The sequence below is a fragment of the Cervus elaphus genome, chromosome X, assembly GCF_910594005.1.
Source record: "Cervus elaphus chromosome X, mCerEla1.1, whole genome shotgun sequence".
Classification (NCBI taxonomy): domain Eukaryota; kingdom Metazoa; phylum Chordata; class Mammalia; order Artiodactyla; family Cervidae; genus Cervus; species Cervus elaphus.
The window spans coordinates 30,594,652-30,618,159 of record NC_057848.1 but is presented as its reverse complement, the minus strand read 5'-3'; the positions used below and the strand labels follow the sequence as shown (position 1 = coordinate 30,618,159).

General features: G+C 37.7%; 2 protein-coding genes across 3 annotated transcripts in view; one reads left to right on the top strand and one right to left on the bottom strand.

Annotated features, from left to right (window-relative positions):
• DNAAF6 (dynein axonemal assembly factor 6) overlaps nt 1-14,185 on the bottom strand; it is a 44,668-nt gene extending 30,483 nt beyond the window's left edge. Inside the window, exons 1-4 of the mRNA XM_043897559.1 lie at nt 14,131-14,185; nt 7,855-8,007; nt 3,271-3,343; nt 799-904 (exon numbers count right to left, since the gene is read on the bottom strand). Coding sequence (XP_043753494.1) covers nt 799-904; nt 3,271-3,343; nt 7,855-8,004 — 329 coding nt within the window. The 5' untranslated portion in view covers nt 8,005-8,007; nt 14,131-14,185. The remainder of the gene's footprint in view (nt 1-798; nt 905-3,270; nt 3,344-7,854; nt 8,008-14,130) is intronic.
• A 162-nt stretch (nt 14,186-14,347) lies between these two features.
• The window catches only part of NUP62CL (nucleoporin 62 C-terminal like), an 86,009-nt gene continuing 76,848 nt past the window's right edge, over nt 14,348-23,508 (top strand). The window contains exon 1 of one of the 2 annotated variants that reach the window (XM_043897690.1): nt 14,348-14,514. The gene's annotated coding sequence lies outside the window, so the exon portion shown is untranslated. The remainder of the gene's footprint in view (nt 14,515-23,508) is intronic. The other variant, XM_043897691.1, reaches the window with a different exon arrangement.

Here is a 23,508-nt window from a genome sequence, read left to right as displayed (position 1 = left end):
TGGAATTAGAAAATTTCTCAGATCACTTACCATAGAAGTTTTCAATAAATTCTAAAGTACATTATAATTCAATAAGTATTGCCTTTGTTTTTCAAGCTAAATATTCAACCAAGATTTTATTTTAAAATACATATATTTAAAGCTTGGTGTATTTAATCATTAATTCCAATGATGTATGTAAACATGCTTTAATTCTTAAAAGAAAGAGTGATTTCATTTATTAGTATGCAAGGCTTTTTGTGATAATTCTAAAATTCATATTTATGATTCCTATTGAAAAGGCTAGAAAGCAAGCCTTTAATCATGCCTGCAAAATATACTAAACACCATACTAAAATAAGTAGTAAATAAGTCCAGGTAACAGAAGATAATTGGTGGGAGAACATAGTATTTTACTCAGATTATGGAACACTGAGTAATTAAAAGCAGGTCTTTGACACAAAAACATGGCATAACAATTTAGTTTGTATGAATGCTTGTAATTTAACGGGCTGGTTTTACCCACTGGTACTTACACACTGTACAACTAAATGATACTAAATATAAATTTATAATGGAAGTGACTGTATTTTTCATCTTTTGCTAGATAATAACTGAAAGAAAGGTATTAGGTTTTATTATTCGTTTCTGCTCTAAAAGGAAGAAAAATAATCAATTACACATGCCTTCTGTGTGTCACCATAGTTTTATCTTTTAAGTGGTAGAAATTACTTTGTGAATCTTATCAAAAATAGAACAGTATTAGATGACACATCTAACTTAAACTCCCAAACATGTTCCTGACTTCATTTGACTTACTCTGGTGTGTCTCTAACATCCCACGTATCGTGATGCTCTGCTCCTTCTGAAACTTCCTCTGGATTCCAGATTTCCTCACAATTTTCACTACTAGTTTGAGGGATGACTGTGAAGAAAGGGGAGATAAAGCTGAAACTCCTGCCCCTTTTACCCCTTGAAATTCCTCCTGTCTTTCTTTACATTAAGTTTGGGATCACTGAAGTGAAACATTTTCTATTTGTAATCGCTAGTTTGTTTTTTGGTCAAAGGAAGCTAAATTAGTAACAATTGACTTAAAGTTTTTAATTAACACACAATCATTACATTGAAGAGTTGTAATAATACATGTAGAAAATTTGGAAAAGATATATAAGCAAAAAAGAAGAAAATAAAATAATCTACAATCCAACCACTCATAGATAGTCAATGATAGCATTCTGGTGTATAACTTCCTAGTCTCTCTCTGTACATGTGTGCATATCTATAGCTACAAATATATATATACACATATGTGTATATACACATATAAAACATATGATATATAAATATTTTGTACATAAAATAACATTGAATATAAAATATATATTATATATAAAACATATATATAATATATTGCACAACATATATGCAAAGAAATATTACACTGTTTTTCAGAAACAAATAGGATCATATGTAAAATATTTTTACATTAAAGAACAAATCAAACATGCAACCAAGATGATTTGGGTAGAAATATTTTATCTTGTACTAAGCTATATTATTGAAGGCAGGAGAAGGCGACAACAGAGGATGAGATGGTTGGACGGCATCACCAACTCAATGGACATGAGTTTGAGCAAGCTCCGGGAGTTGGTGATGGACAGGGTAGCCTGGCATGCTGCAGTCCATGGGGTCGCAAAGAGTCAGACACAACTGAGTGACTGAACTGAAGTTTTATTATATAAAAGCCCTTCAATACCTTCTCCATGCAAGCCTGACATAATTCTTTAACAATTCTATCAGTGAAAGAAATTGAAAACAGTTGAGACAATGATCGTTTTTAATTCAGTATTATCCTCATGTAGACATGAGCTCTAAAGAAAATCTCTCTTACTTGTCTTTTATATCAAACTGAGCATGTGCCTGGGTTTCTACATGTCATATTCGAATGTTTAAAAGTAAATAAGCATGCAAAATCTTAGCTTGAATTTGTTCCAACTATTGGGGCAGCAAATGGCAACCCACATTAGGTGCAGAACAGTATTTTGAGTCTTTCAAGCATTCCCAGAAATGTACCTGATTGTCAGGTTTGCAATTCTGCCAGTTCTTTTGAAATGACCTGTGTCTATCTAACATGGGCTTTGTAAAGCATAATTACAATTTTATATATAAAGTTTTATGTATGACTTATTGTTCTCAGAATTTCAGGATTATTAGACATAACATTATAAGAAATATAGGCAGCACCGAAATACATCCAAATTTGAACTAGTCTTCTATGAAGTGAATATCTCTTGAATAAGGCAAATATACTCTTGAGTATGTAGAATAATAACTACCGAAATTTTAAAATTGTCCACTCAGACATCATTTTAGTCATTATTTTAAACATTTTTCCAGACAAAATTTTTCACAATTACCTAAGTACTTCATTTCCTTTCCCAGTCCACCCTCTGGTAACTGTAATCACGACCAATAGAATTAGAACTTTCTAGATTTTTAAAGTTGTGTAAAATGTTCAACTCTGTGAAAATGTACAAGCCAAAACAAAAGTAAAACATCCAAAAAATACTTATTCTAGTTTATTGGACCCATGACTTTATAAGTCACCCCAAGGGCCTTAATTTATGTTTTTTAACATTAGATGAAATCTTGTAGCTATTTGTTTTATTGTGTTTTCCAGAAGACTATTAGTTCAAAGAGGGCAATGACTCTAGTTTGATCTACATTGTAGTCTCAGAGATGACCATACTACTTGGTACATAATAGGCTCTCAACAAATATTTATTTAATGAATTAATGAATGAATTCTGTGAAACTGCCAGAATACAGCAGCATAGAAGGTGAAGAAGCTAAGCATCTTGGTAAGTAAGAGTTAGTCGCTCAGTCATGCCTGACTCTTTGCAATCCCATGGACTGCAGCCCACCAGGCTCCTCTGTTCATGAGATTTTCCAGGCAAGGATACTGGAGTGGGTTGCCATTAACTAGACCCTAAATAATAAAAAAAAAAGTTCTCTAAACACATGGATTTTCTTGTTTTTCCATCTCAGGAAATATGCCCCAAAATGTGAATAACTCAAGGCAAATTAACTTCAATTACTAGAAAAACAACTTACCTGCAACATAGGGTAAAAACTGCATCTTTATATGTAAATAGCTGTTCATCATCCCCACAATTATTTGAGTTCATCTTTGATGAGTGCTAGTGTTAGCATTACTATCCCTATAATTTTGCTCCCAAAGAAGAGAGTATACTGATTATATTGATCTATATGCTATACTTCTTATAGTACCTTTAAGCTCTTCTCTTTTTGGTGGTCCAATATTTCCAGGTCCCATGGCTCCCATTGTTGATGAACTATTTGACTGGAGGAGAAGAAAAAAGTCCAATGTTCTATAATTACTACTTGTATAACTTATATGACCAGTAATACTTTAAATCTGATAAGTTTTCCAGGTACAATTTCATTGAGCTACCCAGTTTAATTATCCATTGTTGTTATACAACCAAGAGACAGATATCAAGTATTATTTTGAATGTGTTTTCCTTGTCCTTTCAAAAAGCATTTGGTTTAACAGACCCTAAGGCAGAATTGATCTTTGATCAGACTAAATCCCCAGTTCCAGCCCAGTGAATCATGTATTTCTGGGGATAGGGGAATGAGCCACATTCATCTCTTTGAAGATTATAACCAAGCGTTAGTATAAGAACATGGATTTTGGATTTTGGCAGTTGTCTGGTCGTAGTTAGATGGGGAACAGAAGGGTGGGTAAGTTTTATAGAAATGAAAACAAACAACTAAATAGAGTCGACATCAAACAACTCATTTAAAAGTCTTAATAGCTTTTACTTCTTTCCACCGTGGGTATGAAATACTTCGTCTCACCACGTCATGACACTAAATGAGTGAATTTAAACAGCAACCCCAAAGTAACAGTGTCAAACACATGATGAACCACTTCAGTCTTCATGCAAATTCAGATTTACTTTGCCATCTTCTGCACAAGCATACATACCCCTCAACACACAGCTTACAGGACTGCCTCTGGCTCACCAGAATAGTTTTCTTTTTTCAACTAAGTATAACACACATTCAGTTCAGTTCAGTCGCTCAGTCGTGTCTGAATCTTTGCGACCCCATGGACTGCAGCACGCCAGGCTTCCCTGTCCGTCACCAACTCCCAGAGCTTATTCAAACTCATGTCCATCCAGTTGGTGATGCCATACAACCATCTCATCCTCTGTCATCCCCTTCTCCTCCCGCCTTCAATCCTTCCCAGCATCAGGATCTTTTCCAAGAGTCAGTTCTTCACATCAAGTAGCCAAAGTATTGGAGTTTCAGCTACAGCATCATCCTTCCAATGAATATTCAGGACTGATTTCCTTTAGGATGGACTGGTTGAATCTCCTTGCAGTCCAAGGGACTCTCAAAAGTCTTCTCCAGCACCACAGTTCAAAAGCATCAATTCTTCGGCTCTCAGCTTTCCTTATAGTCCAGCTCTCAAATCCAAACATGACTACTGGAAAAACCATAGCTTTGACTAGATGGATCTTTGTTGGCAAAGTAATGTCTCTGCTTTTTAATATGCTGTCTAGGTTGGTCATAGCTTTTCTTCCAAGGAACAATTGTCTTTTAATTTCATGGCTTCAGTCACCATCTGCAGTGATTTGGAGCCCCAAAACGTAACGTCTCTCACTGTTTCTATTATTTCCCCATCTATTTGCCATAACACACATTACACCTTCAATATACTGGCAACCACTTCATTGGTCCCTCTCAGGAGTTCTTCAGTATTTCAAGAAAATCCCAATTTTTTACTAATCTGATGTCAGATTCTCTAGCTCCAATTCACTCCATTGCTGGCAGTGAAAACGTCTTATCACTTGGCCCTGGCCAACCAGCGCCTCTAACTCTCCCTTTCCAGGATCCTGCTCTTATCTCCCAAGATTTCAGACAAGTACAAAAATTAAAATGCCCTCTTTGGGCAAGAGAAATAGGGTTTGTCCTTGAAAGCTGGTGGAAAATCTCACCTGTCTTTATTATGCTAAATTATTCCAACAGCTGTAGGTTATTAGTTATAAATTAATTTATAACATTTCAACAGTTTCTCAGGCAGTAACTATTCCCTTCCAGAAAGTTGCTTGAAAAGTGCTATGTCTGTGGTTAAGGTGGTGTTGTTTAGTTGCTAAATTGTGTCTGATTCTTTTGTGACCCCATGGACTGTAGCGCACCAGGCTCTGTCCATGGGATTCTCCAGGCAAGAATACTGGAGTAGGTTGCCATTTCCTCCTCCGGGGGATCTTCCTGACCCAGGGATTGAACCCACATCTCCTGTGTCTCCTGCATTGCAAGCAGATTCTTTACTACTAAGCCACCAGGGAAACGCTTAAGGTGTTACAGGCATTTTAATGTGCAACTCCCAAGATAATATTCTGTACATTTTTTTCTTTTTAAATCACTGAAGTCATATAAAATTGCAGTGCTTTTCTTAAGTTATTAATCACCAGAATACTAATAATACTAACAGTCGATCAGGGTAAAGGATTTTTTGGAACATGAGGGTCTCTTGTTTTGTTGAGTGCTTCCTTCCATAGCAAATAAAAATCCATAGAAATAAACACTTGAACATTCCTGACAAAAATTGGTATGCCCTCTATGAACACTGATGATTGGATCAGTATATCAGAACAGAGGGGGAGTTTCAGTTGATTAACATAATAAAAATAAATAATTAAAAATAAAATTTTCACGTGAAAAGATGGATCAGGATAATAAAAAACAGTAAAACCATCTGGCAATTGTTTCTATAAGATTATCATTTCAGCCTCTACCATGAATCTACATCCAATTATCTGAGCAATTTATCATTGTAATTCATGCCACCCTGCAATATGTAAGAGAGTTAGAACATCCCTGTGCAAAGTGGTGAACCTTATTTCCCAAGGTCTTAAAATCCCTTGTGAGTTTAAAAGATAACAGATATATTCTTTCTCAATCTCCTATATTCTTAACAATTCATGGTGAGGATAGTGTAAATAAACCAATGTGTATGCAACAGTTCTAAATGCTGTTTACAGTAAGTGTATTTTCAAAAACACATCACTCTTGTAATCATTCTGCAGTTCCCAAGATTAATGCATGTTAAAAAATGAAGAGCCATTTCTCTCCTGGAAAATTTAATAGTTCATTAGAAACATTAATTATTCTCCCACTGTTCTGATACTCCAACTCTATATCCTCTAATAATATCTGTACTGTGGCGTCTGAATGACCAATTATCTAAAATATTGCTTATAACCCAGATATACAGAATTGTACATTATTATAGTAATTTTCCTCTATAAATTTTACAATTTGGTAAAATGATTCTAGTCTCTTCATTCTCATAGGCACTCATCTTTCCCCTGAAAATGCCTCTAGTTACAAATAAACATCACCATGCATAAATGCCAAAGGAAACAGGCTTTGTAACCAGAATAAATTCTTATCTCTGAATCCGTTCCAGTTACAAGTTCCATCTCACTTTATTCAAGATCACTACTTCTCAAGCACTGACTATACTTTTTCTATATGGCATAACCTTACCTTTCCCAGGATGTAACACTCTATTTCAGCTAAGGTAGCAAAAATGAGTTTGCCTTCCCAACGTATTGGTATATTGCTCTTAACTTTTTCTTCTGGGTCTTATTTGTTGTCTATCGTCAATGCTGTTACTAATGAGATGATTTTTCTTTCTTTGGCCTCTACTAAGAATTTTCCCTGACTAAAACTTCTTGGTTACTAATTCTGGCTCCAAGCCAATTTAGTTCCCCTCCTCTACAAAGTTTATTTCCATCTGCAAGTCTTACTTGCCCTGTTCCACCTAACTTCTTCCTGGAGGGTAGAAGCTCAATCCAGTGTCAACTTGAACCACTGAACTGGCTGCCTATTTAGATTATACTACTTGTTTTTCCACACTATGGGAAAAAGAATTTAGGGAGGAGAAAATTGATATGTATGTTCATGGGAGATGGTTTATTCATGGTAAACTGACCATGATAACAAAGAACATTAAAATAATTTAAAGCAAATTGATATATTCTGCTATACTAGGAGATTTCTGCCTTCAAATTTTGTGTGCCTTCACACTGGCAGTCTGATAGTCAAAGTTTGCTAATGTCCACGGAGATGGAGAATGGAGAGCAAGGGGTTACACGGAAGTATTTTGAGTATTCTAAGCATACTGGCAGTGAGTGTGAAAAAGTCAAAGGTCAATTCATGCAACTCTCCTACCCAAAATGAAGCCCATCTTGCTGCTGCAAGACTCCCCGAGGTTCCCTTTCCTGACCCCAAATGCTATTTGGCTAACTAGATTCTGCAGCTCTATCTGAGCATGCAGCCAGAAGCCAATTTTAATAGGCTGAAGCTAGTTTGTCCCATTATTTGGCTCAAAATGTTTTCTGTTCTGCTTTCATGTGTAGACAAATAAAAAAAATTAAGGGTTTTGGAGGCTTAATTAATACTGCCTAATTAAAATTATTTGTTTTATAGCAATATTGTCTAGGCTTAAAAATCCTAGCTACCACTCTTTGCATTGGTTGTCAAGCATTCTCTGGCCATAAATATAAATGACAAACATTTTGAAATGTGGCTATTGCTACCATAGTTACAGAACTATTTTCCTATTCAGTGTTCAGGTAGTTTAGAAAAAATATAATTATGTTTGCTAGAAATGTACTAGAGGTTATACTCTCATGCATAATGAGCCCTGCAACCTCCTGTGAATGTATTAGATGACACAGCCCTGCTCCCACAGCAAGGTTGGAACAAGTTGTTCAAAGACAGTTTCACGAGTTAGTGTGATCAGAACTAATTCATCTGTAAGTATACGACCACCTGTCCGGATTCAAAGTCATCCTCTTCAGGATAAAGTAGCTTAGAGAGAGCCTGTAATGCCGAAACTGAAGAAATTGTTTCCATTTCCATATTTTCAAATTCCACATTTTCTGTTTCCATATTTTCACTTTCTGCATTTTCAGATTCCATATTCTGAGGAAGAAGATAATCAGAAAGACGTATTTTAGTTTTCTATTTTATTTAAGACATGAAGATTTTTCTAAATTGTCCTATCTCCCTTCTTTCCCTGGGTCGCTCCATGATCTCTTATTCCACCTTGAAAATCCTTGTAAACTCCTTCAAATATATATATTGTGCTGATTCACAGAGACTCACAGACTCACAGGGCAGCAAGTAGACAAAAGTATTCAGCTTGCTTTATTAAAACTTCATGCTTAATCTAACAAGCATTTCTTGAGCACCTACGTAGTGGTTCTCAGGTTTTAGTGTGCTTAAGAATCACTGGGGAGTTAACTAAAAATGCACGTTCTTAAACTCTACCTCTAGAGAAAGGGTATCTCAGTGTCATGTAGAATGTACATCATTATTTAGAAATGTACTTATATAGACCACCTTTTTACCTTGTCTCTTTTATGCTGTCTAAGCTGTATATTCAATTTAGTGAACTGAAAAGGATGTTTGCTGGGGTGAATGTCTCAAGGAAAGTTATTCATTTCACACTTTTGCCTCAGGCAGCCCCGTACTTTCTGTTATTTAAAATTTTAATCAACCCTTGATGATGTCTCGCATTATGCAGCTGTTTGAGGCCTCTAGTGAGTTGGTTCATTAACTTTAGTGAAAGTTCATGAAAACAAATTGTTTTCTCTTGATTATAATAGTGATACTGTATATGTCTATTGTGGAACTTTTAGGAAATAATACATTAAAAGTAGAAATAAGAATATCACAAATACCTGTACTCCTACCAACCAGACATCAGTCTTTAAAATACTCTCTACCATTGTATTTAAAGTAGGAGCTCAGGATTTTTAAAAATCTTGAAAGTGTCAGACTCTAATGAAAAACCTGAATAAAGACTGTAGAATTAGGCTTATTATTAGTGATTTGGGCATAAATATAATAGGAATCTTTTCTACACTTCTGATATTTTTCAAACATTATTCTATAAAATTAATTCATAGAAAAAATTTCTTTAGTGCTTATATTAAATGACCCATTAAAATGTTTCCATTGTGCATAGAAAAGTAATATAAAAGGATTCTCAATAGACTGCTGGTACAATCTCCTGTCAAAATCAATCTGCATGTAATGGCAGTTTACAAATCTATTGTTTTACTCTTATGTTTTACCATTATTATGACTTTCTTTTTTAACAGGAAAACTGATCTGAATGTTTATTGGAGATGTCAAGGGTATGGAACAAATGTTAAATAACTCTGTACATCTAGCATAGAGGCAAGTATATCACAGTGGTTAAGAGTAAGGGCTCTGGAGTCATGCTGCCTAGGTATGTATCTATCATTTACTTCCTATTCTGCGACCCTGGACACATCATTTAATCTCTCTATACCTCATTTTCCTTATCTATAAAATGGGGATGATAATAATGCTACTTCATAGGGTTCTTACAAGCATTACGTAGCTTAATACACATAAAAGAGCTGGGAAAAGTGCCTGGCACATAGCAAGTACTCAACACATGTTAGCTATTATTGGTTCTTAAAAAATTTAATTTTGCTGGGCATGAATATCATTTCTAATAATGATGTCAAATAACTTAATGATAAAACTCATTACACTGAAAACTCATTAAACTGAAAAGGTGAAATAAGAGGCAATAAAACAATCTTCTCTCACAGTATGGTCTGGTAGTCTGCTATGGGAATGAATAATTGATACATTAAATTAAATGAAGAGGCTCCTGTTTATATTTTTAAAGTCCTAGCTGATTATGTGTTCATTAAATATTTACTTAACATTAAAAGCAAAAAGTTTACTGAAACATTTTCTACCTTAGATAATGAAAGAGAAAAAATGGGTCCAGATATCGGATGCAATGATATGAGTGGTATTTTGAGTTGAGATTGTACAATGAGACTTTTAAAAAACAAATATAGCAGAAATTGCTTTATTATTCCAGCATTATCTACCTCACAGTATTGTTGTGATGGCTATATTATGCAACGTGGGTGAAAGAGTTTGCTAAAATATGAAAAGCTTTCTAAAAATATTATTATTTGGTACATAGTGCCAGCAACACAGGTACACAATGATGAAGATTGTTAGAGATCAACAGTGGGCTGGTGAGAGAGGAAGAAACTGGAACCAGTAGAGCTAACCCAGAAGAAGGGCATTCAGAAGTCCCAAATACAGCATCTGAGATAGCAATCAGAACTGCTATTCATGCATGCTCATCAGCTTGGCAGTGACATGGTAGCGAGAGTTTCAGGACATGAACAGTGTTTCAGCAGAAAGGTTGAATAGCCATGGTTACAGCGAGGTCTATTTAGGTAAAGCAGGACCCTGGTCCACAGGTGGGAGTACAGGAGGCAGAGTGGGGTTCTTGAGGTGGGAGTTGGCAGCCAGAGAAAGGTTCAGAATATGGTAGGGTTCAACATCACAGCTAGAAAAGAGAAGAGGAACCAGACACTCCATCAGAGGCTTTCTAATGTGCCAGGACAGGTTATGAAGGAAAGCTGCAGTTCATTAGATGCACTGGATACTGTATTTAGGAAAAGCAGATTAATTCTAAATGCACATCTGGCCTTGTTCTCATTTGGTGAGAGACAAAGCAGTGTGGGCAATGGGAAGGAACACCTGGAAGTTGCGTGTCTTCAGTAACTAGAGCCAGCATGTAGTCAGCAGTTGGTGAATACTGAACAAAGCATGATTAAATTCACACAAAAGTTGATTTCCTAGTCATCTTGGAAGGTTATACATTGATGGAAATTATGCTATCAATGCTCAAAATATTTTGGAATTGCCTTCATATGTATCACCAAAAAAACAGGTGTCACTATGGTATCACTCAGTTTGATTACACATCAGATTTGTCTCCAAGTGATTTCTAGCTATATCTAGATATCACATCTACTTTCAAACTATGAAGATCTGATACTTTGAGGATATTCAAAAGAATGAGCTACAAGCCTTAAGGCGATTCTAAGAGTAGTTTCAAAAGTAATTTGAGCAATAACAACAGCATTATAATAAGTGGATAGTCTCCCAAAGTGACTGCTTTGAAGGGAATACCACTCCTTGGGATGTAATACAAATTACAATAATTTATAATAATGCTTTTTATATCTGAAGTATATTAGGAATCAGACTTCTTAAATTCCAAATTATGCTGTCATAGAATGGCATAGATTCATACTTAGATAGATTGGAGTGGAAATATCATAAAAAGTTGGTATGCCAGCAAAAATAATTTTTACCATAGCAACTATAATAATCACCTATAAGCACAAAATAATAAACCATGACAAGCTTCTCGATATTGTATTCCAACAAACAAAAGAATCAGCAATATTAATCAAAGAACTCAAAGTGTCTAAAGAGAAAAACAAGAATTTGAATTGTTAGAAAACTATATTCTAAGTTCAATGAAAGTGAAGATTCTACTAGCTTTTTAGAAGTCTAACAAATCAAGAATAATTCATTAAAACTACTAAAAGCCTACTGTAATTCATTTGACACAAATAGATCACATTGGAAAAATTAGAGCAATATGCCTTTTTATGAGTTATGCACTGTTATTTATTTGTAGGACTATCTTTTATTTGTAAATTTGATATAAAGTTCATTTTGAGCCTGGCAATCAAGGACCTTCAGGATATAACCCCAGCCTAATTTTCTGCCCTTCCCTCCTATTATTCTCCTACATGTAATCTGCATTCTGTTAAAAACTGAACTTCTAATTAAACATACCCTATAATCTCCTGCCTTTGTACTTTGGAATGTATTCTTCCTTTTGCTTACAGTACTGAGAGTACAGTGATTTTTCTGACATTGCCACTTAAACAGGCCAGGAATAAATTTAAGGCCAGTTTAAGTAGGAATTTAATTTTAAATATATATTGCTAAATGTTTTCTTTGAGGTTTGGTTATATAGAAAATAAATTTTCTAGACTCCACCCCCCCTTTTGTTTTCTCTCACTCTCTTTTGCTGGCCAGTTCCAGTGGCAGAGTTTTCTAGACAGTATCTTTCATTTTTCCCACATCAACTTGAAACCTTAGGGCCTTCACAGGTAATGGTGGGGGGATCTCTCTTGGTACTAAAGGGGCAAATGCTTCAGGATCAGCTCTTTAACCAAAATATTGGAGCCATTTAGGGACTAAACAAGATCAATTAGGATTACTCCAGACTGATAGTGCTGAAACAATAAAATCAATAACATGAGATTAAGTCAGACTGTAGTTAAGAGGACTGGGATCATGCTTCCTTTTTATTTTTACCTTTTATTTCTTTTTATTTTTACAGTGTCAATAGGAACGGCTCTCTGACTTGAACTAACTGGAGGAATGTCTAGGTTAAATGGGTGAAAACTCTGAATTGTGCACTATTCAAAAAGAAATTATATCTTATTGATTCAAGTTTATATAGCAAATAAAATTAGAATAATAAAGGCTTACCAAATATTATCATTTGGGAACTTGTTTAATAGGTAAACACATATCCCCATGTAGAGTACTGACTGTTTACAGCTGAATGATTTGAAAGTATTAAAAATTCATTTACTCTCTTAAAATTGGCATATCTTCTGCAACTTTATTTACATAGTGCCTTATTTAACAATTCCTGTATTAAAATTCTTCCAAAAACACAAACGTAAACATCATCGCTGCCTATGTCTGAGTTAAATTATAATGTACTGGTTAACTGAGTTTTTTTTTCCTTACATTTTTGACAACTATACACATCAATGCTTCCCTATTTTCGTTTTCCTTCTTTTTTGGCTGCACCATGCATGTGCATGCTTTAGGAACTTCCCAACCAGTGATGGAACTGGTGACCCCTTCCGTGAGAGCATGGAATTTTAACCACTGAACCACCAGAGAAGTCCTTCCCTGACTACTAAAACTAATTCATTTTGACTTTGTTTTTAAAATACCAAGAATAATTTTCCTATTTTAGGTCTCTAACTTTCACTGCCATCAAGTGTACTAAGTCATAAGTAACTATGGGGACTTAAGAGAGTTTTAATTACAATTTTAAAATATTTAATGAAAGATGATTTTTGAAAGTACCTGGGATATTTCATAAACGTAAAGTTCAAGAAATGAGCCACTTGATTTAGTATTTCCTATATCCATTATTTTTTATTTTAGCCAAACTTAAAACACTTGCCAATAATTTTTGTTGTTGTTTCTGTCCCATTCCCATACTCCACCTTTATCTGAAAAGTTGAGATGGCTCATTGTTCTTTAGTACTTTTAAATTTTCTCCCAAAGTCAACAGGTCTGTTTTATTCATTTCTACAGGAAATAGTCTCTGTTCTGAATCAAAGCTCCTGGGAGAAATGACCCCTAACTCTCGGCTCAAACTCTATTCTCTACCCTCACTCAGATTTTATTTTCTGTCACAGTCTGTTACCTTTTGATGCGAACAGTTCAACAACAATATAATACTATCTCAATCAGCCCTTGGTCAGTAGCAGGTTTGGTAGGTACAAGTAGTCTTTTACACACCACGCTCCAGACCCCCAAGTGTCGTCTGACCGCGTCTCACTCAACTGATCTGACCAACATCCCTCAGAGCCCTCAGGCCACAGCATTCACATTCCCTCACACAGGGCATTGTCCACGTAGCAAGGGACAGTCTGAACAGCGAAATACCCCCTAAAAATATATCGCAACCAAGCATGCTGGTCCAAGATAAATCATGCCTATACGTGTAAAACAAAAAGTTTTTTTTTGCTCCAACTTGGAGCACCCAGATCTACCTACAACGAAAAAGTTTTCACTCTCAGATTAGCGATACTCTCAGATTAAGTGCGTGTGAGTGTCTAAAGACGTGGGTAAGGCGTCACAGACTCACTTTGGCCTTCTGACATTCGAGAAGCAACCATCCCTTGTCTAGTAAAACTGGCTCATCTCACTCACATTCTAATAGACTGAGTTTTGTTAAAGCTGAATCCTGCTTCTAGCACCAAAGGCTGCGGGATTTAGAACAAGACTATTCTATCTGCAACTTGTGGCGTTTGCGGGGTATCTCTCAGAGCCGTTAGTATTTAGAGTCCTCCCTAGTTTCTCAGATAGCTAAGGTATCTGAGGACCTCTTCTTTTCCCCTCCTAAGGGTCAGGTTTCCTCACCTGTGTCACTTTTGGGATGCCTCTCTTGGCTCCGAAAATAAAGCGGAGAGCTCTGCGTCGCTCTGTTGCCTGGGTAACAACTTTGTTTCCCAACTCCCCCAACCCCCACCTCCGGGTTCCCGCTTGACTTTGCTGGCCAATCATAGAGGAGTCTTCTTTGAACCGTCACGGGAATCAACCAATCGGAGCCTATGCCAGTTGGGGTCCGTGACCGCCCTTTCTAATTAACTAGGTCGACCCCTTTAAGCGTCGGTCTCAGTGAGCTTCGCTCCGGAGGGGACGCGGCCACTGTGGAGACCGGTTTTTTTCCGGCCCCAGAAGGCCCCGACCCCGCCTCTCTCGTAGTCTCGGCAGCCTCACGATTTACTTCGAAGTGCCACCAGGGTAAGTTTGCGGGGTTTCGTTTGTTCCGGGCATCAGCCAGTTCCCTCGTTAAGCGTGAATTCTAGGTCGGACTGCTTGTTCTCCCGCCGATCTGGAGCAGGGTGGGAAGGGTGGGCTCGGTGGCCCGGGGGTTGAGATTTTGCTGCGGCTTCACTCGAGCTCTCCACGCCCCTCTTCTGCCCGGTGTTAGAGACGCGTGTTATGGTAACATCCCGACTTACCGTTTGTGTGTTTGTGTGTATGGGTGTGTAGGGTGGGATCGCGTTCCCCCCGCCCCTCCTGTGGTGTGCAAGCCTTCGGGATCCGGAGCCCCAATGGGGAGCGCTTCTTCTGCTGCCGTGTGGCTACTAGAGGGCAGGAGCTACGTGTTGGTCCCACTCCCGGGAAAGTCGCCGGACTCGGTACCCCGCGTTTCCCGCCTTGGAGTGGAAAAACGCAGGCGCTCCGCGGGTTTGTCACTGCTTTACTATCGGAGTGTTTGCCCTTCCTCTAGAGGGTCCGTTGTGACCCTCGTTTCTCCAGAATCCTGTGGTTTGTTTGGCTTAATAAATATTTGGAGTGTTCAGAACCGATCGGCTGTGTTCGCTAGTGGGTCGCTTCATACAGTATTTGTGTGTTGTAAGTGAGGAGAGATAGGGCGGCTTTAATGGATGGTTACTGTTGGTTTTCCAGGGCTTGGAATTCAGTTATAAATTAACTAAATTGTTTTCCTTCTTTCTGCTCTCTGGTGAAGGGAATAGTAAAGCTTGAGTAATATGTCTATTCTACTTGTTATTACCACAGTAAACAAAAAGCGAACGTAGAACGTTTAAGTTTTGGCTAAACTTTTGGCTTTTTGGCCAAATTACCTATACCGTAATTCCCTTTATTTACTGTAGGTGATCAGAGTTGAAGTGTATTAAATATTACTTCTCTCAGATACTTGTGGAGCTTAAGTTATGTAAGATATGCTGTCTCTTCTTTCTTGATTGCTTTTATCTTTCTTGTTCTCCCGCCGACCCGGAGCAGGGGGACTGAAGGGTAGGCTCGGTGGCCTGGGGGCTGAGGAGATTTCGCTGCGGTTTCACACGCTCTCCCCACGCCCCCTTTCTGCCCGGTGTTAAGAGACCCGTGTTGTGGAATTCTGGATAATTCTCTGAAACTTCCAATTTTACATGTGTGTGTGTGTATATATATATAATATGTATATTTAAATGTGGACCGCTACCCACTAATGAATTGCCATTCACAGTTTGAAAACTCTGGTCTTAGATCCTTGGTTTTCAAACTTGTGTGTGTTTAGGAATCACTTAGCATGTTTGTTACAAATGCAGGTTTCCCTAACTTACTACAGAAACTAGTTCTGTCCCTCTGTGGTGGGCTCCCCCCCAAAGGTGGTTCATATAGCAAATATAAAGTTCTAGGCAAGGTACCAGATGCACAAATATTTAATAAATAATAGTTTTCTTCTTGGGAAACAAATGCTATTTATATTTAGGGCTATAACTGTCTCTTCATTCTGCCCCTGCAAGGTTGAATCCATCAGTTCAGTTCAGTCGCTTAGTCGTGTCTGACTCTTTGCTACTCCATGGACTGCAGCATGCTAGGCTTCCCTGCCCATCAGCAACTCCCGGAACTTGGAAATTATTCAAATTCATGTCCATCCAGTCAGTGATGCCATGCATCTATCTCATCCTCTGTCGTCCCCTTTTCCTCCCGCCCTCAATCTTTCCCAGCATCAGGGTCTTTTCAAATGAGTCAGTTCTTCCCATCAAGTGGCCAAAGTATTGGAGTTTCAGCTACAGCATCAGTCCTTCCAATGAATATTCAGGACTGATTTCCTTTAGGATGGACTGGTTGGATCTCCTTGCAGTCCAAGGGACTCTAAAGAGTCTTCTCCAATACCACTGTTCAAAAGCATCAATTCTTCAGCGCTCAGCTTTCTTTATAGTCCAACTCTCACATCCATACATGACTACTGGAAAAACCATAGCTTTGACTAGACAGACCTTTGCTGGCAAAGTGATGTCTCTGCTTTTTAATATGCTGTCTAGGTTGGTCATAACTTTTCTTCCAAGGAGTAAGCATCTTTTAATTTCATGGCTGCAGTCACCATCTGCAGTGATTTTGGAGCCCCCCAAAACAAAGTCTCTCACTGTTTCCATTGTTTGCCCATCTACTTGCCATGAAGTCATGGGACCGGACATCATGATCTGAGTTTTCTGAATGTTGAGTTTTAAGCCAACTTTTTCACTCTCCCCTTTCACTTTCATCAAGAGGCTCTTTAGTTCTTCTTTACTTTCTGCCATAAGGGTGGTGTCATCTGCAAATCTGAGGTTATTGATATTTCTCCCAGCAATCTTGATTCCAGCTTGTGCTTCATCCAGCCCAGCATTTCTCATGATGTACACTGCATAGAAGTTAAATAAGCAGAGTGACAATATACAGCCTTGACGTACTCCTTTCCCAATTTGGAACCAGTCTGTTGTTCCTTGTCCAGGTCTAACTGTTACTTCTTGACCTGCATGCAGATTTCTCAGGGTCAGGTGGTCTGGTATTCCCATTTCTTTTTTTTTTTTTTATTTTTTTCCCTTTATTTATTTATTTTTTTCCAGTGGGTTTTGTCATACATTGATATGAATCAGCCATAGATTTACACGTATTCCCCATCCTGATCCCCCCTCCCACCTCCCTCTCCACCCGATTCCTCTGGGTCTTCCCAGTGCACCAGGCCCGAGCATTTGTCTCATGCAACCCACCTGGGCTGGTGATCTGTTTCACCATAGATAATATACATGCTGTTCTTTCAAAACATCCCACCTCACCTTCTCCCACAGAGTTCAAAAGTCTGTTCTGTACTTCTGTGTCTCTTTTTCTGTTTTGCATATAGGGTTGTCGTTACCATCTTTCTAAATTCCATATATATGTGTTAGTATGCTGTAATGTTCTTTATCTTTCTGGCTTACTTCACTCTGTATAATAGGCTCCAGTTTCATCCATCTCATTAGAACTGGTTCAAATGAATTCTTTTTAATGGCTGAGTAATATTCCATGGTGTATATGTACCACAGCTTCCTTATCCATTCATCTGCTGATGGGCATCTAGGTTGCTTCCATGTCCTGGCTATTATAAACAGTGCTGCGATGAACTTTCTAACACCATACACAAAAATAAACTCAAAATGGATTAGAGATCTAAATGTAAGACCAGAAACTATAAAACTCCTAGAGGAGAACATAGGCAAAACACTCTCTGATATAAACCACAGCAAGATCCTCTATGACCCACCTCCCAGAATATTGGAAATAAAAGCAAAAATAAACAAATGGGACCTAATGAAACTTAAAAGCTTTTGCACTACAAAGGAAACTATAAGTAAGGTGAAAAGACAGCCCTCAGATTGGGAGAAAATAATAGCAAATGAAGAAACAGACAAAGGATTAATCTCAAAAATATACAAGCAACTCCTGCAGCTCAATTTCAGAAAAAGAAATGACCCAATCAAAAAAATGGGCCAAAGAACTAAACAGACATTTCTCCAAAGAAGACATACAGATGGCTAACAAACATATGAAAAGATGCTCAAAATCACTCATTATCAGAGAAATGCAAATCAAAGCCACAATGAGGTACCATTACACGCCAGTCAGGATGGCTGCTATCCAAAAGTCTACAAGCAATAAATGCTGGAGAGGGTGTGGAGAAAAGGGAACCCTCTTACACTGTTGGTGGGAATGCAAACTAGTACAGCCGCTATGGAGAACAGTGTGGAGATTCCTTAAAAAACTGGAAATAGAACTGCCATATGACCCAGCAATCCCACTTCTGGGCATACACACTGAGGAAACCAGATCTGAAAGAGACACATGCATCCCATTTCTTTAAGAATTTTCCACAGTTTGTTGTGATCCACACAGTCAAAGACTTTGGCGTAGTCAATACAATAGAAGTAGATGTTTTTCTGGAACTCTCTTGCTTTTTCAATGATCCAATGGATGTTGGCAGTTTGATCTCTGGTTCCTCTGCCTTTTCTAAATCTAGCTTGAACATTTGAAGTTCACAGTTCACATACTGTCGAAGCCTGGCTTGGAGAATTTTGAGCATTACTTTGCTAGCCTGTGAGCTGAGTGCAATTGTGCAGTAGTTTGAACATTCTTTGGCATTGTCTTTCTTTGGGATTGAAATGAAAACTGACCTTTTCCAGTCCTGTGGCCACTGCTGAGTTTTCCAAATTTGCTGGCATATTAAGTGCAGCACTTTCACAGCATCATCTTTTAGAATTTGAAATAGCTCAACTGGAATTCCATCACCTCCACTAGCTTTGTTCGTTGTGATGCTTCCTAAGACCCACTCAACTTCGCACTCCAGGATGTCTGGCTCTAAGTGAGTGATCATACCATCGTGGTTATCTGGGTCATGAAGATCTTTTTTGTATAGTTCTTCTGTGTATTCTTGCCACATCTTATTATCTTCTGCTTCTGTTCGGTTCAAACCTTTTCTTTCTTTTATTGTGCCCATCTTTGCCTTAATTGTTTCCTTGGTGTCTATGATTTTCTGGAAGTGATCTCTGGTCTTTCCCATTCCATTGTTTTCCTCTATTTCTTTGCATTGATCACGTCAGGAAGACTTTCTTATCTCTCCTTGCTATTATTTGTAACTCTGCATTCAAATGGGTATCTTTCCTTTTCTCCTTTGCCTTTTGCATCTTTTCTTTTCTCAGCTATTTGTAAGGCCTTCTCAGACAACCATTTTGTCTTTTTGCATTTCTTTATCTTGGGGATGGTCTTGATCACTGTCTCTTGTACAGTGTCAGAAACCTCCATCCATAGTTCTTCAGGCACTCTGTCTATCAGATCCAATCCCTTGAATCTATTTGTCATTTCCATTATATAATCGTAAGGGATATGATTTAGGTCATACCTGAATGGCCTACTGGTTTTCCCTACTTTCTTCAATTTAAGTCTGGATTTGGCAATAAGGAGTTCATGATCTGAGCCACAATCAGCTCCTGGTCTTTTTTTTTCGCTGACTGTATAGATCTTTTCCATCTTTGGCTGTGAAGAATATAATCAGTCTGATTTCGGTATTGACCATCTGGTGACATCCATGTGTAGTCTTCTCTTGTGTTGTTGGAAGAGGGTGTTGGCTATGACCAGTGCGTTCTCTTTCAAAACTGTTAGCCTTTGACCTGCTTCGTTTTGTACTCCAAGGCCAAATTTGCCTGTTACTCCAGGCATCTCTTGACTTCCTACTTTTGCATTCCAGTCCCCTATTATGAAAAGGACATCCTTTTTGGGTGTTAGTTCTATAAGGTCTTGTATGTCTTCATTGAACTGTTCAACTTCAGCTTCTTCAGCATTACTGATCGGGGCATAGACTTGATATATATACATACTCTGATATTGAATGGTTTGCCTTGGAAATGAACAGAGATCATTCTGTCGTTTTTGAGATTGCATCCAAGTACTGCATTTTGGACTCTTTTATTGACTATGATGGCTACTCCATTTCTTCTAAGGGATTCTTGCCCACAGTAGTAGATGTAGTGGTCATCTGTTAAATTCACCCATTCCAGTCCATTTTAGTTCACTGATTTCTAAAATGTCGTTGTTTACTCTTGCCACTCCTGTTTGACCCCTTCCAATTTGCCTTGATTCATGGACCTAACATTCCAGGTTCCTATGCAATATTGCTCCTTACAGCATGGGACTTTACTTCTGTCACCAGTCACATCCACACCTGGGCATTGTTTTTGCTTTGGCTCTATCTCTTCATTCTTTCTGGAGTTATTTCTCCACTGATCTCCAGTAACATATTGGGCACCTCCCGACCTGGGGAGTTCATCTTTCAGTGTTCTATCTTTTTGCCTTTTCATACTGTTCATGGGGTTCTCAAGGCAAGAATCCTGAAGTGGTTTGCCATTTCCTTCTCCAGTGGACCACGTTTTGTCAGAACTCTCCACCATAACCTGTCCATTTGGGTGGCCCTACATGTCATGACATGGTTGAATCTGTGCTAAGGGCTATTTTCTTTAGGGTTGGAGAGCTAGGAAGGTTGGAGATCCATCCTGTATCTGAGGTGAATCTTCAAGCACTTGACTTCCATAGAGGATTCCATAAATACAAAAACTTAGTGGTTGAGGAACACAAAGGTTAGAGGAGTTCAGAGACTTTCTCCGGGTCACATTGTCAGTGAGTGGCTCTCAAGAGATGGAGCTCACTTGATTAAGTTTAATATCCTCATCCATCTTGCCTTGTTAGCAGGTCAGATGTAGAGGCAGCTGTTGAAAACAAGAAGTTTCCCAAGCTTGCCTATCCCAGAAACAAAGGCTTTGACTGCAAGTTTGATCTTAAAGTAGGGAAACTTGAGAGATCCAAAATATTAAAAAGACAACTAAATATTTCTGTGAGTTATAGGTGTGACAAAGGGATATAGCTTAGCTAATTCTTTTATAATATATAATCTGTTCTAAAACACTAATTAAATAATTTATTAAACCAGAATTAGAAGAAATTAAAGATGAAAGATTTCCCTCAATTCTGTTACCTATAGAGAACTGATATTTCTGTTTCTCTCTTATTTTACCCAAATGTATTGATTTTTTTTTGCATGATCTTAATCCCTGTTTATATAATGCTTTGTTCCTTTTATTGTTAATCAACTATATGCCAATAAAAATTAATTAAATAAAAATTTTAAATTATATAACATATAAATACTAAAATGTGAAGTGGTTTTTTTTATTTTTCACACAGTTATTTCCATAACACAGAAATACTCAAAAATGCTATCTTGCCATTTAATATGTACAATCTTCATAGGCTTCTCCCAGTGAATTTATTGCACAGTCCAGAAATAAAGCTTAAAATAGAAAATCACTTAGGAGTAATAAAATCTAAATTAACTAAAAAAAAACAGTTATTTTTATTACTGTAACGTAGTCCTTATATAACTATGCCACTTAAAAATTCCACTGTTGTTGTTAGACATTTAGTTTGTTTCAGGTATACAAATGTTCATGTAAATTATACAAATATTGTATGATTCCATTAAAAAAGTTCCCTAAAATAGGCAAATTCATAGAGACAGAAAGTAAAATAGAGGTTACCAGGGGCTGGGGGAGTGGACAATGGGGAGTTATTGTTCAATTGGTGCAAAGTTTTTGTTTGTGGTGATAAAAAAGTTCTGTAAATAGATAGTGGTGATGGATGAGCAATGTTGTGACTGTATTAATACTTAATGCCACTGAATTGTACACTTAAAAATGGTTAGAAGGGTAAATTTTACATTATATTTTGCCACAATAAAAAGTTACAAACATAACAATTACACTTATTTTTCGGAGACATATACTCTATGACTTGTTTTCTGTGGATCAAAGCCCTGAGAAAAGAGAAATGTATTTTAAAAATAAACAAATTAAGTTGTATTAGCCAGATCTGTTTTTCCTTGTAAAATCAAATTTTTTGAAATCTTCAGATGACTACTGTTACTTCATGCTTGTATAAGATTTTTATGAATACTATACTTCAGAAGTCTCGTTTTTTTGGTTCTTTTTGCTTTTTTCCTCTAAGGTTTTGTGAGAGGATACTTCTGAAAGTGAGTAGGCCTTTGAGGCTGTATTTTGCATTAGAATACCATTCCTCTTTCATTTCTTGGGCTAGTTTTCTCCAGTGATTTACTTTCCTTTCTCCTCTCCCCTCCCCTAACCCTGTTCTTTCACTGCTGCCCCCCCATACTCTGCCAGTTCCTCCCCCAAGCTCTGCCCTTTTGGATCCCTCTGCCTCCTTTCCACTTAGCCCAGCCTTCTCTTTGGGTTTCTCCACCCTCCACTTTGGTCCTCTCTTGAGTACCACCCCATCCCCCCCCACACCCTGCCCCACTCCTGCATCCTTCTCAGCTCTTCCCAGATTTCCCCTCTCTTGAGTTCTTCTGCTCACCCTCTCCTTTGGTCCCATCTCTGGTCTTTTCCAATTTTGTAACTGCTGAAGGCATTTGCTGAAAATAAGACCTGTTTTATGGAAAGTTACAGTTTTCTGCGGTGTCAGACTTGTAATATTTGGAAAGTTTGGTCTTAATTTGGGGATTTGAAAAAATCTTTTTAGTCCTTCCCTTCAAGGGGGCTTCCCTTGTGGCTTCCCTTGTGGCTCAGCTGGTAAAGAATCTGCCTGCAATGTGGAGACCTAGGTTTGATTCCTGGGTTGGGAAGATCCCCTGGAGAAGGGAAAGGCTACCCACTCCAGTATTCTGACCTGGAGAATTCCATGGACTCTGTAGTCCACGGGGTTGCCAAGAGTTGGACATGACTGAGTGGCTTTCACTCACTTCTAGCCCTTAAAATAAGATTCAGGCATGGCCTTGACAAGTTTAAGTACAAAGGAAGAGAAAAGCACTTAATGTGAATGATAATCAGTGTGTTACATTGCCTAAGATGTTTAATATGAACTGAAATCTAATGCACCATTTTCAGTAGCTCTATATTTTAGTTTGGCATAAAGTACAAATGATCACCATTAGAAGTTTTACCCCTTCCTATTTCCTTTACTGTGGCTGTACTGATCTCACCTCTCCCTATCCATTTCTCTTTGGGGACTCAAACATTTAGGATAAAACATTTGTAATTCAGTTTCTACTTCCAGAGTTGGCATCAATGACTGTCAGTGCAAATAAGGACCCTGCTGTACTTTGAGGCTTCAATTTTCCCACTTTCTTCTTTAGTTCCATTTCTGTAAGGCTTTTCTTTGTGGAACAAGAGGTTTCTTCAGTGATTTTGTACTTTTCCTTTGCTGCTTTGCCTCTCTCCTTAGTTTGATAATTAATGATATGTTAAGGAACTGTATGTATCATCAGAAGTGACTATTTATAGGAATGGTTTTATAACATGACTAATCACATTGCATGAATTTTCAGACCAGATCATTTAGTCATGATGTTCTTGAGAAGGTGAAGTGAATTCATGATACTTAATGGTTATCAAGTAACTAACCATTTTTGGGAGAATATTGTCTCCAAAG